The 14,235-nt window shown below is 43.6% G+C and overlaps 2 protein-coding genes across 3 annotated transcripts; one reads left to right on the top strand and one right to left on the bottom strand.

Moving 5' to 3' along the window:
- Nucleotides 1-7,760: 7,760 nt before the first annotated feature.
- shpk (sedoheptulokinase) lies at nt 7,761-12,005 on the bottom strand. Of its 2 annotated transcripts, none has more exons than XM_035782230.1 (7): nt 11,765-12,005; nt 11,439-11,513; nt 11,147-11,330; nt 10,768-10,920; nt 9,265-9,440; nt 8,781-8,981; nt 7,761-8,642 (listed from the first exon to the last, which is right to left on the bottom strand). In XM_035782230.1, the coding sequence occupies exons 2-7, from the start codon at nt 11,470-11,472 to the stop codon at nt 8,248-8,250; spliced, it is 1,143 nt and encodes a 380-aa protein (XP_035638123.1). In that variant the 5' UTR covers nt 11,473-11,513; nt 11,765-12,005; the 3' UTR covers nt 7,761-8,247. The 2 variants fall into 2 exon arrangements, with proteins under 2 accessions (XP_035638123.1, XP_035638122.1); XM_035782229.1 differs by having other exon boundaries at nt 11,439-11,580.
- A 192-nt stretch (nt 12,006-12,197) lies between these two features.
- Nucleotides 12,198-14,124, top strand: LOC118391151 (ER membrane protein complex subunit 6). Its single transcript, XM_035782232.2, has 2 exons — nt 12,198-12,399; nt 12,551-14,124. The coding sequence occupies exon 2, from the start codon at nt 12,590-12,592 to the stop codon at nt 12,923-12,925; it is 336 nt and encodes a 111-aa protein (XP_035638125.1). The 5' UTR covers nt 12,198-12,399; nt 12,551-12,589; the 3' UTR covers nt 12,926-14,124.
- Nucleotides 14,125-14,235: the final 111 nt, after the last annotated feature.

Here is a 14,235-nt window from a genome sequence, read left to right on the forward strand (position 1 = left end):
GTGGTTGAAGATGTCCCTCTAGTGGTGTGGGGGCTGTGCTTTGGCAAAGTGGGTGGGGTTATATCCTTCCTGTTTGGCCCTGTCCGGGGGTGTCATCGGATGGGGCCACAGTGTCTCCTGACCCCTCCTGTCTCAGCCTCCAGTATTTATGCTGCAGTAGTTTACGTGTCGGGGGGCTAGGGTCAGTTTGTTATATCTGGAGTACTTCTCCTGTCCTTTCCGGTGTCCTGTGTGAATTTAAGTATGCTCTCTCTCTAATTCTCTCTTTCTCTCTTTCTCTCTTTCTTTCTCTCTCTCGGAGGACCTGAGCCCTAGGACCATGCCTCAGGACTACCTGACATGATGACTCCTTGCTGTCCCCAGTCCACCTGGCCGTGCTGCTGCTCCAGTTTCAACTGTTCTGCCTGTGATTATTATTATTTGACCATGCTGGTCATTTATGAACATTTGAACATCTTGGCCATGTTCTGTTATAATCTCCACCCGGCACAGCCAGAAGAGGACTGGCCACCCCACATAGCCTGGTTCCTCTCTAGGTTTCTTCCTAGGTTTTGGCCTTTCTAGGAAGTTTTTCCTAGCCACCGTGCTTCTACACCTGCATTGCTTGCTGTTTGGGGTTTTAGGCTGGGTTTTTGTACAGCACTTTGAGATATCAGCTGATGTACGAAGGGCTATATAAATACATTTGATTTGATTTGATAGTTGATAAGGTGTTGGACCAACATTGTTAGTAAATCCTCAAAGTTGGATGGCAAGGTAAAATTAGCTAATTCAGCATTTCACAATCTCTGCTTCAAAAGTTAATTTCAGTGTCCTGATTTGCCCCTTGTTGTACAACATTATGTTGCAAATGCTTAGCCAAAATATCTTCCCCTTCTCATTACTTCACACATTTAGTAGCCTACAACATTTTGCACAACTGACCAGAGGTTTTCTAATGTCCCTATAAGACCTAATGGTACTGTCTAGTTAGTTAGAGGCACAGGCATCTATCTTCTTGAATACTTTGTATACGTCAAAACAATGTAATAACACAAAAGTAGATGATTAATCTACACTGAGCCAAAAAATATAAATGCAACATAAAAGTAAAAGTGTTTCATGAACTGAAATAAAAGATCCCAGAAATGTTCCATACGCACAAAAAGCTTATTTATCTGTTTTACATCCCAGTTAGTGAGCATTTCTTCTTTGAAAAAATAATCCATCCACCTGTTAGGTGTTGCATATCAAGAAGCTGATTAAACAGTATGATCATTGCACAGATGCACCTTGTGCTGGGGACAGTAAAAGGCCACTCTAAAATTTGCCACAAGTTTTGAGGGAGTGTGCAATTGACATGCTGACTGCAGGAATGTCCACCAGAACTGTTGCCAGAGAATTTAATGTTCATTTCTCTACCATAAGCCGGCTCTATGTCGTTTTAGAGAATTTGGCAGTACGTCCAACTGGTCTCACAACCGCAGACCACATGTAACCCCACCAACCCAGGACCTCCACATCCTGCTTCTTCACCTGCACGATCGTCTGAGCCCAAAATTTCTGCACAAACTGTCAGAAACTGTCTCAGGGAAGCTCGTCTGTATGCTCGTTCTCCTCACCAGGGTCTTGACCTGACTGCAGTTCGGCATAGACTTCAGTGGGAAAATGCTCACCTTCAATGGCCACTGACACGCTGGAGAAGCGTGCCCTTCACGGATGAATCCTCGTTTCAACTGTACTGGACAGATGGCAGACAGCATGTATGGCGTCGTGTGGATGAGAGGTTTTCTGATGAGAACCTCATGATGGTGGTGGGGTTAGGGTATGGGCAGGCATAAGCTACGGACAACGAACACAATTTCATTTTATTGATGGCAATTGTAATGCACAAAGACACCATAATGAGATACTGAGATCCATTGTCATGCCATTCATCCACCGCCATCATATCATGTTTCAGCAAGATAAGGCACAGTCCCGTGTCGCAAGGATCTGTACACAAATCCTGTAAGCTGAAAATTTCCCAGTTCTTCCATGGCCTGCATACTGTACGCACCAGACATGTCAACCATTGAGGATTCTCTGGATCAACGTGTACGACAGCATGTTCCAGTTCCCGCCAATATCCACCAACATGTTGGTAAATGTTGGTCACACCAGATACAGACTGGTTTTCTGATCCACTGCCCTACCTTTTTTTTAAGGTATCTGTGACCAACAGCTGCATATCTGTATTCCCAGTCATGTGAAATCCACAGATTTCCATTGACTGATTTTTTTTATATCTTTATCTTCATCTTTACCAAGATGGCATAGCAGTTCAGACGTCTTTTGTCCTCGTCTTGTCGTGTCCCGTATATATATATATTTACATCTTTTTTCACATACATTTTTTTACATTTTCCATTAACTCATCTTCAAAACACTCTCCTGCAACCCGCCTCACCAATTTATATTTATAAAAAAGTATTATCCAAGAAGCTAGCCAGAAACTCCAAGAAGCTAGCCAGAAACTAGCCAGAAGCTGGCCAGGAGCTAGCCAGAAGCTAGCCCAGAAGCTAATCCAGAAGCTAGTTCAGAAGCTAGTTCAGAAGCTAGTTAGCTTCTTTACTGGCAAATCGTTAGTATTCAGCTAACCACGGTTTGTGGTCATCAGCTATCCTTTAGCTCGAAAATCTATTGCCAGTTTTGTACGGCGCAGCGCAGCGCGGCTCGGAACGGAACATACCGAACCAATTTTTCTCTCCATGTCCCTGGATTTCAACCGCTAACTCTGGACATTCATACCTGGATCTCACAGCTAGCTAGCTGCTATCCGTGTCACTATCGGCTTTCGTCGATTCAGGAGCAAACATCAATTATTCCGGAGCTAGCCAGCTCCGTCAATCACTCCTGAGTTCCATCAATCACTCCTGGGGTGCAGTCACCTATCCGGACCCGTTTTACTGCCTACGCGGAGCCCCACCAGGCCTTCACAACTGGACTGCCGACGTTATCTACTCGAAGGAGTTATCCGGCTGGCACCTCCGTCGCGACGTTACCTGAACGCCCATCTGCGGCCTGCTAACCGTTAGCTGTCTTATCGGCTGCTATCTGAATAGACAATCGGACAATTTATTTATTTATTTTTATTATTATTATTATTATGCTTTCTTCTTGGGCCTCTATAACTATATCTATTGTTTTTATTTTTATTGTTGTTGTGTGATTTGGATTAATCCCCTCTACCACACGGAACCCCAATAATCTACTGACGGAACGCAAGAGGTGGCTAATAACAGACCTCCATCCTATGCTAGCTTGCTACCGATGGCCGGGCTAGCTGTCTAAATTGCCGTGACCCCCAACCAACCTCTCCACTCACCGGACCCTTTTGATCACTCGACTAAGCATGCCTCTCCTTAATGTCAATATGCCTTGTCCATTGCTGTTCTGGTTAGTATTTATTGGCTTATTTCACTGTAGAGCCTCTAGTCCTGCTCACTATACCTTATCCAACCTATTAGTTCCACCACCCACACATGCAATGACATCTCCTGGTTTCAATGATATTTCTAGAGACAATATCTCTCTCTTCATCACTCAATACCTAGGTTTACCTCCACTGTATTCACATCCTACCATACCTTTGTCTGTACATTATACCGTGATGTTATTTTATCGCCCCCAGAAACCTTTTACTCTCTGTTCCAGACGTTCTAGACAACCAATTCGTATTGCTTTTAGCCGCACCCTTATTCTACTCCTCCTATGTTCCTCTGGCGATGTAGAGGTGAATCCAGGCCCTGCAGTGCCTAGCTCCACTCCTATTCCCCAGGTGCTCTCTTTTGACGACTTCTGTAACCGTAATAGCCTTGGTTTCATGCATGTTAACATTAGAAGCCTCCTCCCTAAGTTTGTTCTATTCACTGCTTTAGCACACTCTGCCAACCCGGATGTCGCTGTGTCTGAATCCTGGCTTAGAAAGACCACCAAAAATTCTGAAATTTTAATTCCAAACTACAAAATTTTCAGACAAGATAGAACTGCCAAAGGGGGCGGTGTTGCAATCTACTGCAAAGATAGCCTGCAGAGTTCTGTCCTACTATCCAGGTCTGTACCCAAACAATTTGAACTTCTACTTTTAAAAATCCACCTCTCTAAAAACAAGTCTCTCACGGTTGCCGCCTGCTATAGACCACCCTCTGCCCCCAGCTGTGCTCTGGACACCATATGTGAACTGATTGCCCCCCATCTATCTTCAGAGCTCGTGCTGCTAGGCGACCTAAACTGGAACATGCTTAACACCCCAGCCATCCTACAATCTAAACTTGATGCCCTCAATCTCACACAAATGATCAATGAACCTACCAGGTACCTCCCCAAAGCCTTAAAACAGGGGCACCCTCATAGATATCATCCTAACCAGTTTGCCCTCTAAATACAACTCTGCTGTCTTCAACTAAGATCTCAGCGATCACTGCCTCATTGCCTGCATCCGTAATGGGTCAGCGGTCAAACGACCTCCACTCATCACTGTAAAACGCTCCCTGAAAAACTTCAGCAAGCAGGCCTTTCTAATCGACCTGGCCGGGGTATCCTGGAAGGATATTGATCTCATCCCGTCAGTAGAGGATGCCTGGATATTCTTTAAAAATGCCTTCCTATCCATCTTAAATAAACATGCCCCATTCAAGAAATTTAGAACCAGGAACAGATATAGCCCTTGGTTCTCCCCAGACCTGACTGCCCTTAACCAACACAAAAACATCCTATGGCGTTCTGCATTAGCATCGAACAGCCCCCGTGATATGCAGCTGTTCAGGGAAGCTAGAAACCATTATACACAGGCAGTTAGAAAAGCCAAGGCTAGCTTTTCCATCAGAAATTTGCTTCCTGCAACACTAACTCAAAAAAGTTCTGGGACACTGTAAAGTCCATGGAGAATAAGAACACCTCCTCCCAGCTTCCCACTGCACTGAAGATAGGAAACACTGTCACCACTGATAAATCCACCATAATTGAGAATTTCAATAAGCATTTTTCTACGGCTGGCCATGCTTTCCACCTGGCTACTCCTACCCCGGTCAACAGCACTGCACCCCCAACAGCAACTCGCCCAAGCCTTCCCCATTTCTCCTTCTCCCAAATCCGTTCAGCTGATGTTCTGAAAGAGCTGCAAAATCTGGACCCCTACAAATCAGCCGGGCTAGACAATCTGGACCCTTTCTTTCTCAAATTATCTGCCGAAATTGTTGCCACCCCTATTACTAGCCTGTTCAACCTCTCTTTCGTGTCGTCTGAAATTCCCAAAGATTGGAAAGCAGCTGCGGTCATCCCCCTCTTCAAAGGGGGGGACACTCTTGACCCAAACTGCTACAGACCTATATCTATCCTACCATGCCTTTCTAAGGTCTTCGAAAGCCAAGTCAACAAACAGATTACCGACCATTTCAAATCTCACCATACCTTCTCTGCTATGCAATCTGGTTTCAGAGCTGGTCATGGGTGCACCTCAGCCACGCTCAAGGTCCTAAACGATATCTTAACCGCCATCGATAAGACACATTACTGTGCAGCTGTATTCATTGATCTGGCCAAGGCTTTCGACTCTGTCAATCACCACATCCTCATCGGTAGACACGACAGCCTTGATTGCCTCACCTGGTTCACCAACTACTTCTCTGATAGAGTTCAGTGTGTCAAATCGGAGGGTCTGCTGTCCGGACCTCTGGCAGTCTCTATGGGGGTGCCACAGGGTTAAATTCTTGGACCGACTCTCTTCTCTGTATACATCAATGAGGTCGCTCTTGCTGCTGGTGAGTCTCTGATCCACCTCTACGCAGACGACACCATTCTGTATACTTCTGGCCCTTCTTTGGATACTGTGTTAACAACCCTCCAGGCAAGCTTCAATGCCATACAACTCTCCTTCCGTGGCCTCCAATTGCTCTTAAATACAAGTAAAACTAAATGCATGCTCTTCAACCGATCGCTACCTGCACCTACCCGCCTGTCCAACATCACTACTCTGGACGGCTCTGACTTAGAATACGTGGACAACTACAAATACTTAGGTGTCTGGTTAGATTGTAAATTCTCCTTCCAGACCCATATCAAACATCTCCAATCCAAAGTTAAATCTAGAATTGGCTTCCTATTTCGCAACAAAGCATCCTTCACTCATGCTGCCAAACATACCCTTGTAAAACTGACCATCCTACCAATCCTCGACTTTGGCGATGTCATTTACAAAATAGCCTCCAATACCCTACTCAACAAATTGGATGCAGTCTATCACAGTGCAATCCGTTTTGTCACCAAAGCCCCATATACTACCCACCATTGCGACCTGTACGCTCTCGTTGGCTGGCCCTCGCTTCATACTCGTCGCCAAACCCACTGGCTCCATGTCATCTACAAGACCCTGCTAGGTAAAGTCCCCCCTTATCTCAGCTCGCTGGTCACCATAGCATCTCCCACCTGTAGCACACGCTCCAGCAGGAGTCAATCACCACCTTCCGGAGACACCTGAAACCCCACCTCTTTAAGGAATACCTAGGATAGGATAAGTAATCCTTCTCACCCCCCTAAAAGATTTAGATGCACTATTGTAAAGTGGCTGTTCCACTGGATGTCATAAGGTAATGCACCAATTTGTAAGTCGCTCTGGATAAGAGCGTCTGCTAAATGACTTAAATGTAAATGTAAATGTATCTCTCTAGTCAGCCCCAAAACCAATTCTTTCTTTGGCCGCCTCTCCTTCCAGTTCTCTGCTGCCAATGACTGGAACGAACTACAAAAATCTCTGAAACTGGAAACACTTATCTCCCTCACTAGCTTTAAGCACCAACTGTCAGAGCAGCTCACAGATTACTGCACCTGTACATAGGCACCTATAATTTAGCCCAAACAACTACCTCTTTCCCTACTGTATTTAATTAATTTATTTATTTTGCTCCTTTGCACCCCATTATTTTTATTTCTACTTTGCACATTCTTCCATTGCAAATCTACCATTCCAGTGTTTTACTTGCTATATTGTATTTACTTTGCCACCATGGCCTTTTTTTGCCTTTACCTCCCTTCTCACCTCATTTGCTCACATCGTATATAGACTTGTTTATACTGTATTATTGACTGTATGTTTGTTTTACTCCATGTGTAACTCTGTGTCGTTGTATCTGTCGAACTGCTTTGCTTTATCTTGGCCAGGTCGCAATTGTAAATGAGAACTTGTTCTCAACTTGCCTACCTGGTTAAATAAAGGTGAAATAAAAAATAAAAATATGAACTGTACCTCGGTAAAAAAAATGAAATTGCATGTTGCATTTATATTTTTGTTCGGTGTAATTATACAGCGGCGGCAGTGTAGCCTAGTGGTTAGAGCGTTGGACTAGTAACCGAAAGGTTGCAAGATCGAATCCCCGAGTTGACAAGGTACAAAATCTGTCGTTCTGCCCCTCAACAAGGCAGTTAACCCACTGTTCCTAGCCCGTCATTGAAAATAAGAATTTGTTCTTAACTGACTTGCCTAGTTAAATAAAGGTTAAAATACATATTATCAGATGATTCTTTACTTACTTATTGTTTTGAATGTCTCATCACAGGGGGTTTACTTCATCTTTCATATGACATATAACATTCAGTTCTTCTTTTTTTCAGAACCACTTTACAGAGCTTCCCGAGAGTCTGCCTTTTCTCAGATCTATCAACATGCTTTGTTGTTGGTGAGTCTGTTCCTGTGACTAATATTGTGGTCAGAAAACCTCTGCTGATAAGAATAGACTGATATATAGTTAGAGGCATCAACAAGATTTAGGATTTATTTACATGCCATTATAACATAACAATTGAATCATTAAGTAAAAACAGTTGTAATCATTATCAATACTAAAATCTTACCTAAGTAATTATTACTAATAACACTGATATGTAAGCTAGCAGTAGCAGAACAATGTTTTAGTTGACATTTCAAGTGCAATAATGCAAACATTAATAAAGTACTTTTTTAAAACTGTAGTTAACTATACATTACCAATTACCACTTACTATAGGCCTAATTTAACTTTTAGTTCATACTATAAATGTGAGACATCATCTTGATTGTAGATTGCACTATGAATTTCCAATAGTATTCATTAATAAACATGTCTGAGGATATCACTGGAATGTAAAATAAGCATGATGTTTATTGTAATAGTCTCTGTTTGCCATTCAGAAAAAATACAATTCAAGTATTCAAATATGCAAGTAAACAAATAGTCCCTCTGTGTGAATCATAACTCACATTCTGTCATGAAAGACTATCGCCACACCCACAGCTGAGTCCACATCCTGTCCATATTCCACAGGCAGAGGAAACGCCCTTTCTGCTTCCTGTCTGAGTACTGCGTTACGGGATAAGGCACTCCCACTGCCCTTGATCCTTTGCACTCCGGCCTCCAGCAGGAAGACTGGGTGCATCATGGAGGTGATATTGTCCAGAACACCACGGCACACCGCTCTGGTCATGTGGCCCAGGGAGAGGTTGGAAGGGTGTATGTTGGACACCTGGCCCAGGCTGAGCGGGTCATGTCTTTCCCCCAGGATGGTAGGACTAACCCTCAGGTCACTACTGTCCACTCCAAGAGCACATCTGATCAGCTTCTCATACAAGCTGGAGTCGCTCACTTCCACCTCTATTAGGTAAAAAGATGAAATAGGTGTAATGACTAAGTAGCTCTCATGGACTTAACATGCCTTCTGCAAGTGACACAAACGTACAGGATTTGTGACTAAGTCAATGACAGTAGGTTAAAGTTTATGGATTAATTTACCTAGCTCGTTCATCCAGCCACTCAGCATGCCTACAAGAGTGGCCATCACGTTCCCTCCATTGAGTGATGCTGCCACCGCCAAGTAGGAGCCATCAAAGTAAGGGAAGTAGGAGATGGAAGAGGTGGGATCAGGGATATTTGGCGGAGTGAAGTCAAGTGGCATGGCATAGGTCAGCTGGGCTGAGGTGCTTATATTGAGAACTGCAAAGAGGCACAGAAACGGTTACCTTATTATAATCAATGATAAAGTTTAATTTCAAAAGCAAAAGCTTAATCAATCCCTAGTTCCTATCATTAGCATTTAGGCACTCCAGTAGATCTGAAAGATGAATAGGTGTAAGCACAGAATTCTGAATTTCCCACCTAGCCTATTGGAAAGTTTAAAATCGAGCTGTTACCATATATAGCTTACACCTATTCAATCCTCATTCAACAATAATATTGACATTCAAACGTCAAACTGCCTCTCTTCACCAAACTTCACCTGCTTCCGTCCTGTCAGTCATGCTGGAATAGACAGAACACTGGAAGTCCCCCAGGGCTGCCCCTACAGGTGTGCTGGCAGGGATACCATGCCACTCACAGCACGTCTGACCAGCCATGCAGCCAGACGGCACACACTCAGGGAGCAGGTGCACAGGAAAGCCAGCATCCTTCAGACTAGAGCATGCACGCACACACACGCACGCACGCACGCACATACACACACACACACACACACACACACACACACACACACACACACACACACACACACACACACACACACACACACACACACACACACACACACACACACACACACACACACACAAAGATACAGGTAACTGCCAAAATAACGGAAACACTTGAGTTGTGGTTATTGAGTCAATATCAAATCATTTCTAGGTAACAATAAATACTTTCCTGTGATTGTTTTCGATCAAAATGGTCAAAAAGAAACAAAAAATTGCTTTTTAGCAAGAGCAATTTCTCAAGCAAGAATTTTGCTAGGACTGTCTGGGAGTGGTCTGAGTGGGGAGGGGAAACTGCTGCTATTGGCAGAGAGGTTTAGAACAGTCTTTCTTTTTGTTCTATTGACTAATTTATCGCATGGTGATATCACCAGGCAGGCCAAAACTCCATCCCACCACAGGCTGTCTTTTAAAACAGCTCTTACACTAAAAGGGCATTATCATAATTTTCACAATTTCACAGTATTCTTCCAACACCATAGTGTGGAAGTATATACAAAACACAGAAAAATCTAGATTTTGATTGCACTGGGCCTTTAAGCAATTAACATCCCATCATGGCGCAGCGGTCTAAGGCCTTGCATCTCAGTGTTCGAGGCGTCGCTACAGACCCTGGTTTGATTCCAGGCTGTATCACAACCGGACGTGGTTGGGAGTCCCATAGGGCGGTGCACAATTGGCCCAGCGTTGTCCGGGTTTGGCCGGGGTAGGAGGTCATTGTAAATAAGAATTTGTTCTTAACTGACTTGCCTAGTTAAATAAAATACTGGGCAGGCCATTATTTTGGCTACCATGGCTATGACCCCATACAATGACAATGCCCCCATCCACAGGGCATGAGTGGTCACTGAATGGTTTTATGAACATGAAAATGATGTAAACCCAATTGAACACTTATGGGAGATTCTGGAGCGGCACCTAAGACAAGGATTTCCACCACCATCTACAAAACAGCAAATTATGAATTTGTCGTAGAAGAATGGTGTCCTCTCCAATAGAGTTCCAGACACTTAGAATCTATGCCAAGGTGTATTGAAGCTGTTCTGGGTCGAGGTGGCCCAATGCCCTATTAAGACACTTTATGCTTGTGTTTCCTCTATTTTGGCAGTTACCTGTACGTGTTAGCTAACACACAACACAACACATGCATTCATATTATGTTCAGTATGTAGTATGTTAGTAATAACATATTTTGTACTAAAAAGCAAAGAATTGGTGCTAGAAGAGGAAGAAGCCAAGGATATTGTGTTCACATGTCTATGTTCCACTGGTTGGTGGCAGTGTTGAAGTAGCCCCAGCTGGCTGCATTCTGGCCAGTCATGACACAGCTCTCCAAGCCACACAGCATGGACACCACATAGTCATGGATGGTTCCTGCCACCATGAAGTCAGACAGGAACCCCGGCCTGCATTCAAACACACATGGAAAAGAATAATGACAAGCTTTCTGAATCTATTAGTCTATAGAGTAAACTCCTGATAAGTGCACATAGGATAAGTGTAAACTGGGTGTAATAGACATACACTTATCCTACATGTGTACTTATCAGGAGTCGACTGGCTGTATATGAAGTAAACCTATTTCTCAAAATCAGCCAAGTCATGTAAGCATAATATTGTAGGCCTATGTACCTGTATTTCATGTACCAGAAGATAGTGGCACAACCAAAGCCTGTGGCTATGCTGAGATGTGAGTCTGGGTTTGGAAGAGTAGACAGGAAATCACTGTTGCAGCGCCCATCCTGCCAGGTGATTAGATGACTGGTGTCTCTAGGGCTGAAGAGGTGGCGGCTGTCTCCACCTGACCAATTACAGCCTGAGGGTAGACAGTGATGGTACAGGACTTGTTTGAATAAAGTGTTGTGATTTCTACATAAAAAAATGTATACCACATAATAGTGGGTGACACACTTTATGGTTTTACCTGTTTGTGCTTTCCAGAATACAACCCCATGCATTTGTCCAGACACCCCAATTCTACTGACATTCTGGAGCTTGTCTATGGGCAGAGAGGCAATGCACTCATTCAGAGTCGTTATGATTTGTACAGAGTCCTGCTCTTTGGCCTGCAAAGGAAAACCAATAATATAATATATAGTTAAGAAGAGGTCTATAAATCAACAAGATTACGACCAATTTGAGATAAAAATCCACACCAGCTTGAAAGGCTTAAAATGCTGTACATTTGAAAGAGTGAAAGCTCATTATGTGCGGTGATTCAGAGAGAGGTGCCTGTCACCTGTCACATACATGCGTTTCGTCGCTGACGATATATGCCTTGGTTGGCAAAGAGAAGCCATCCGTTACTGTTTTTGAGTTAATATCAAGTAACACGACCTTGATTGAAGTAGTTCCTATGTCTATGCCGAGTACATATTTCGCCATGGTTGCTCCCCGCATAGCATTAGGCTCCTTAGCCAATTAATAACTGTACGTTTTATCCAGAGCGCAGTGTTTATAAACAGTGCTCTACTATTTTGATCTCAGGCAGTCACCGTAGAGACCAAAGTTCATTACAAAGGTCATAGGTCACAACAAATATATCTTAAAAATATCACAAAATGTGAAAGTAATTTAATAAAATAAAATATTTGGGTGATTAAAAGTAGATAACTGAACACATTCATCCACTGACTTCATAAAAAGCGAGCAGTTGATACAAAAACAAATGTCCCAGAATGCATTTAACAAGAAAATGGCCGATTCAGAATGACGGGTCGCATCTGCTGTGCTAGCTAGGTTGAATTTGCTTTATTTCTGTAATTATATTCCAGCAGCGAAGCCGTTACTAAATACATTCTGTAGGAATATTACGTGTCACAAATGATGTCCATTTGATGTGTTTGTGAAGTAAACGAAGCACTGTATATTATTTTTTTCATTCGGTGAGTTACCAGCTAGCTTACAGTCCAGATGTCAATTTAGCTAGCACTTTCGTTAGTAACAAAATAGGCTAGATTGACAAATGATTCACAATTTGTTCAAGATCATGAAAGTATTAGGCAACATGTAATCAATAATGCATTTTTTTTGCAGCCGCAGCTTTTATCGTTGGCAATCAAATCAAGTGCAGACATGTCCTCAGTCATCGTAGCAAAACGAGAGGGACCACAGTTTATCAGCGAGGTCGCTGTGAGGGGCAACGCCGCCATGCTGGACTACTGTCGGACGTCTGTGTCGGCTCTGTCCGGGGCAACAGCGGGCATCCTTGGGCTCACAGGACTGTACGGATTTATCTTCTATTTCCTCGCCTCGTTTCTACTCTCCCTTCTTCTAATCCTCAAGGCCAGTCGCAGGTGGAACAAGTGCTTCAAGTCTCGGAGGATGCTCTTCACAGGAGGGCTCGTTGGAGGTCTTTTCACCTACGTCCTGTTCTGGACCTTCCTCTACGGAATGGTGCATGTGTACTAATATAGTTGACCAGAATGATTTTGGTTTTAACCCTAATGTCAGAGAAATGAATATTAACTGCCCACACACTGTTTGTAGATATAGGTGATTGATGAAATATGTTAGATTAACTGTTTATACAGCTATGTGAAGTACACTATATATGCAGAAGTATGTGGACACCCCATCAAATAAGTGTATTTGGCAATTTCAGCCATACCCGTTGCTGACAGGTATACAACTGAGCACACAGCCATGGAATCTCCATAGACAAACATTAGCAGTAGAATAGCCTTACTGAAGAGCTCTCTGACTTTAAATGTAGCTCTGTCATAGGATGCCTCCTTTCCAACAAGTCAGTTCGTCACACTTCTGCCCTGCTAGAGGTGCCCCGGTCAACTGTAAGTGCTGTTTTTGTGAAGTGGAAACGTCTAGGAGCAACAACCGCTCAGCTGTGAAGTGGTAGGCCACACAAGCTCACAGAACGGGACCGTCGAGTGCTGTAACATGTCAAAATCGTCTGCCCTCAGTTGCAACACTCACTACAGAGTTCCAGACTGCCTCCGGAAGCAACATCAGCACAAACTGTTTGTCGGGAGCTTCATGAAATGGGTTTCCATGGCTGAGCCGCTGCACACAAGCATAGTGCCAACTGTAAAGTTTGGTGGAGGAGTAATAATAGTCTGTGGTGTGTTTGGGGGGTTCGGGCTATGCCCCTTAGTTCCAGTGAAGGGAAATCTTAACGATTCTGTGCTTTGAACTTTGTGGCAACAGTTTGGGAAAGGCCATTTCCTGTTTCAGCTTGACAATGCCCCCTGTGCACGGTCCAAACAGAAATGGTTTGTTGAGATTGGTGTGGATTGAATTTGACTGCCCTGCACAGAGCCCTGACCTCAACCAAATCAAACACCTTTGGGATGAATTGGAATGCCGACTACGAGTCAGATCTAATCATCCGACATCGGTGCCTGACCTTACTAATGCTCTTGTGGCTTAATGGAAGCAGGTCCCCGCAGCAATGTTCCAACATCTAGTGGAAAGCCTTCCCAGAAGAGTGGAGGCTGTTATTGAAGCGAGAGGGGGGGACCAACTCCATATTAATGCCCATGTTTTTGAAATGAGATGTTGGACGAGCAAGTGTCCACATAAGTTTGGTCATGTAGTGTATAAGTCAGCAACTCTATTTGTATACTAATAAAATATTTCTCTCGTGCACTGAACTGCTGCAGTATATTATTGTTTCTCTGCTCTATTGCATCTATAGGATAACTGAATTTCCCAAGTTCTCATCTAGCAGTTGACAGGTTTTATAATAAGCATATCTAGGTTAT

This window comes from Oncorhynchus keta, chromosome 12 (assembly GCF_023373465.1).
Source record: "Oncorhynchus keta strain PuntledgeMale-10-30-2019 chromosome 12, Oket_V2, whole genome shotgun sequence".
Lineage (NCBI taxonomy): Eukaryota > Metazoa > Chordata > Actinopteri > Salmoniformes > Salmonidae > Oncorhynchus > Oncorhynchus keta.

What these genes read in the sequence shown, in the direction of transcription:
- shpk (XM_035782229.1), bottom strand. Translation starts at nt 11,914, where the DNA reads ATGCGGGGAGCAACCATGGCGAAATATGTACTCGGCATAGACATAGGA. An exon ending in TTCTGGTACATGAAATACAG is followed by an intron (nt 10,921 to 11,146) that starts GTACATAGGCCT and finishes GTTTGAATGCAG; the next exon opens with GCCGGGGTTCCTGTCTGACT. An exon ending in GACTGACAGGACGGAAGCAG is followed by an intron (nt 8,982 to 9,264) that starts GTGAAGTTTGGT and finishes GCCTCTTTGCAG; the next exon opens with TTCTCAATATAAGCACCTCA.
- LOC118391151 (XM_035782232.2), top strand. Translation starts at nt 12,590, where the DNA reads ATGTCCTCAGTCATCGTAGCAAAACGAGAGGGACCACAGTTTATCAGC.